Below are 3,739 nucleotides of genomic sequence, written 5' to 3' on the forward strand. Positions count from 1 at the left end.
CGGCCGAAATATCGTGAGCCAATGCTGTGTAGTGGAACGAGTCGGGGCCGCAGGCACTCTCCTTCTCTGAATGTCCCCGCAAGCTGCCACAATATATAGAACAGCCGCAACAGATATCGCACTCCTAAACGATAATCATATGACCATAGCCTTCGAATATACTTCGAGAACTCACATATATCAACAATGCGCAATTCTATGTAATACCCACACGGTTGACATCCTATCACATACCAGCCCAACTTTACTGAAACACCCATCATTTATCAACTCATATTCATCATCATATCGTCCGGAATACTCTATATTTACATTGACATTTATAATCAGAACTATTTATTCATAGAGTAAAACCACAAATATTCACTTACTATTATACCTAACATCTCGTATTTTCAATTAATCTGGGGTCGCGATACGAGAAACCAAACAAAAATGATGAATCACGATATGAGTACTACATCCATAATACTAAACAATTAGCAAACATGCACTTCTGTATCTATACACATATTTACACCTCCGGGCCATCTCGCTCACCACGTCAACCGCTAACCCTGCTGCCACCTTCGCAAATGCCTTGTCGGGGCAAATTTCAATGCGCATGCGGCAATGTTTATAATCTCCCCACTACCCTTACGAAGCTGCACGCACAACGTGTGTCTACCATTGCCTGTCCGTGCATACGGTATACTAATAGCCCTGCTTCATACACTCTCCCGAGTGCTGTCACACGGCCACACCAAGAAATGTAACAGTCGCATGGACTCCCAGAGTGCGTGGAATTCCCAGCGAAGGCGCATTACTGCGACTCCAACGCTTCTATACCTGCTTTCCTTGCAACGATATCTGATCTGACCAATTGGCGAGGACGGCAACTACCTTTCCTAAAACGACAGTAGAACAACGATGCACACAAAGGCAACTATCCCTATCGCTATCCCCCCCCCCTCCCGATCGGTATAAGTGGTTATACCTGTGCGTGTCGGCCGCAATTAACCCAGGTTCGAATCCTCGGTCACTGGGCCCACAATGTAGAGAGTAGTTATTGTATGCTATGAATTTAAAGTAGAATATAATGCAAAACTAAGACGTATTAGATTGTGCTTCACTAAAGAAATATATTGTTTACAAACAACCTCAGACCGTTTCACGTTACACGTTCGTCTCTCGTGCCAGTCGTCAACTCTCACGTTCAAATGCTCCTCCAGTCTTATATGACGACTCAGTGTCCACATCAAAGCCCAGTTCCGATACTCATACCCCAATCACACACCACCGCTCTCGCTCGATTCAAAGTAGTTACGGACGAATGCACCCACATGGCCAGCATGTGTGGACTGAGTGTCAAACTACACTCTTAACCCATAGCTGCTAAGTGCCCCCACCTAACTAATTCTAATCTAACATGGAAAAGAAAATGGTCCGATCCCTAACCAGGATGCTCCTATATTTGACCTAATTCCAATGCGAACGATATGTAAAAACAGCGGTGACAATAGTAGTGGATCATTACAAGACTAGGGGTGGGACCTCGTTAGCCAGTGCTGGATATTACCGGGAAGGTGGAGGGTGTAGAGTCAGGAATATTGACAGGGATAGGGTGGATTAGTCGATAGAGGTAGTGGGATAAGGTACAGGATACGGTGGAGTGTAGAGTAGTGATATACAAGGGACTAGGGGTGGATGTGTAAGTAGTCGGGGATATTACAGGGAGAGTAGCGGTGGATGTGATAGTTGTAGTGGATCTACAGGGATAGGGTGGAAATGTTCGTAGTCAGTAGTGGGCATATTAAGCACGGGATAGGCGTGGATGTGTAGCGCGTAGTCGGATACTCAGGGATTAGGCGGTGATGTGTTCAGAGTCAGTGATATTTACAGACGATAGGTTTTGGATTGTGCTATCAGACGTACGGTGGCCAGATGTTACACGAGAAGAAGTGGATCGGTTCGCGTAGCCAAGTTTTTAGTGTGATTATTACGAGGGATCAGGGGATGTGTAGATTAGTCGATATTACAAAGAGGATAGGCTGGATGCGGAATATGACGTTATGTGGAATATGTACAGGGAATAGTCGGTGGTGATGGGGTAGCAGTTACGTGGTATACAGCGGGAGCACGGACGCATCGGAATGGGATAGAGAGCAAAGAGTCAAATGGGATATTACAGAGAATAGGGTGAATCTGTAGAGTNCGATCCTCTCCTCGGCCGATCCATGCCTCTCCTGAGCCTGCAAGCAAACAGAAAACACGTCAAACTGCATCTCTAACACGCGTGATTGAATAATTTCATCGGATCAATTTTCGTCCATCTCTCCGATAGACTTCCACGAGGAAGTCTATCAAGGAGAGATGGACGAAAATTGATCCGATGAAATTATTCAATCACGCGTGTTAGAGCTGCAGTTTGACGTGTTTTCTGTTTGCTTGCAGGCTCAGGAGAGGCATGGATCGGCCGAGGAGAGGATCGAGCGACTAGAGACCCAGCTCGACGAGCAGAGATCTGAACTGCAGAGGGTGAGTGTCTGCGGAGACAGGAAGCCACACAGTCAGGCTGGGCGCATGCGAGCGTGCGTGCGTGCGTGCGTGCGTGTGTGCGTGCGTGTGTGTGTACGTGCATGTGTGTGTGAGCCTTCTCCCCTACTTTCCTTCTCCTACTGTACGTTCCTCCTTCTACCTGAACCTCTACCTCCTGCACCTCACCGTCCCTGCTTCTCCTACCCTTCTCCTCCCCCTCCTTTCCCTCCTCCTCCTCCTCCTCCTCCTCCTCCTCCTCCTCCCCCTCCTCCCCTGTATGTGGCGGTGACTGTAGGTGGCGCTGGTGATGTTGCAGGCGCGGCAGCGGGAGAAGATGAATGAGGAACACAACGCGCGTCTGTCTGGCACCGTCGACAAGCTGCTATCGGAGTCGAACGAGCGACTGCAGCTCCACCTGAAGGAGAGGATGGCGGCGCTGGAGGAGAAGAACACGCTCACGCAGGAGCTGGAGAAGACGAAGAAGCTGCTAGAGGAAACCCTGCAGGAGAAGGTGGGTGCAAGGAGGAGGGGAGAGGACAGGGGAGGAGGGGAGAGGACAGGGGAGGAGGGGGAGAGGACAGGGGAGGAGAGGGAGATGACAGGGGATAGTGGGGAGATGACAGGGGATAGTGGGGGATGACAGGGGATAGGGGGAGAATACAGGGGAGAAGGGGGCGAGAAAGGTAGGAGAAGGGGAAGTGATGGAAGTGGGGGAAGGGAAAGTGAGCGAGGTGGGAGAAGGGCAGGCAGAGGAAGGAAGGAAAACGAGGGGAAGAAAGGAAGGTAGGAGAATGGGGAACGGTGGTGGGTGTAGCAAGGTTGTGAAGATGGGTGGGTAGGGGAAGGGATAATGGTGGGGGAGGGAGGAAGGTGAAATAGAAGAAAGGTAGGGGGAATGAAAGAGAAGAAATGTGGGGGAGGGAAAAGTAGAGGAAATGAGAGAAAGGAGGAAGTAGTGGCAGGAGAGAGAGATAGAGATGGATGGATGGAGAAGGTAGGGTAGGATGAAGTTGGGGGAAGGTAGAGATGCAAGACTAGAGATGGTAGAGGGGCGGTGCATGTGAACGATCGGGAGGACAAAGTAAGGGAAGAGAAACACTAGGCGGAGAAAGTAAGGCTGAGAGGGTCTATGTCCCCCAGGGTACTGCCGGAACGTACCCTGGTAACTATCTGATATGGTTAGGGTTAGGGTTAGGGTTAGGGTTAGGGTTAGGGTTAGGGT

At 49.7% G+C, this 3,739-nt stretch overlaps 1 protein-coding gene across 1 annotated transcript in view; it reads left to right on the top strand.

Annotated features, from left to right (window-relative positions):
- Positions 1-2,433: 2,433 nt before the first annotated feature.
- Positions 2,434-3,739, top strand: part of LOC106808032 (liprin-alpha-1-like) — a gene marked incomplete at its 5' end in the record, with an annotated part of 2,836 nt that continues 1,530 nt past the window's right edge. Inside the window, 2 exons of the mRNA XM_014810580.1 lie at positions 2,434-2,517; positions 2,834-3,028. Of these exons, the coding sequence (XP_014666066.1) occupies positions 2,434-2,517; positions 2,834-3,028 (279 nt within the window). The remainder of the gene's footprint in view (positions 2,518-2,833; positions 3,029-3,739) is intronic.

The sequence above is a fragment of the Priapulus caudatus genome, unplaced genomic scaffold, assembly GCF_000485595.1.
Source record: "Priapulus caudatus unplaced genomic scaffold, Priapulus_caudatus-5.0.1 Scaffold250, whole genome shotgun sequence".
In the NCBI taxonomy this organism is placed as follows: Eukaryota; Metazoa; Priapulida; class Priapulimorpha; order Priapulimorphida; family Priapulidae; genus Priapulus; species Priapulus caudatus.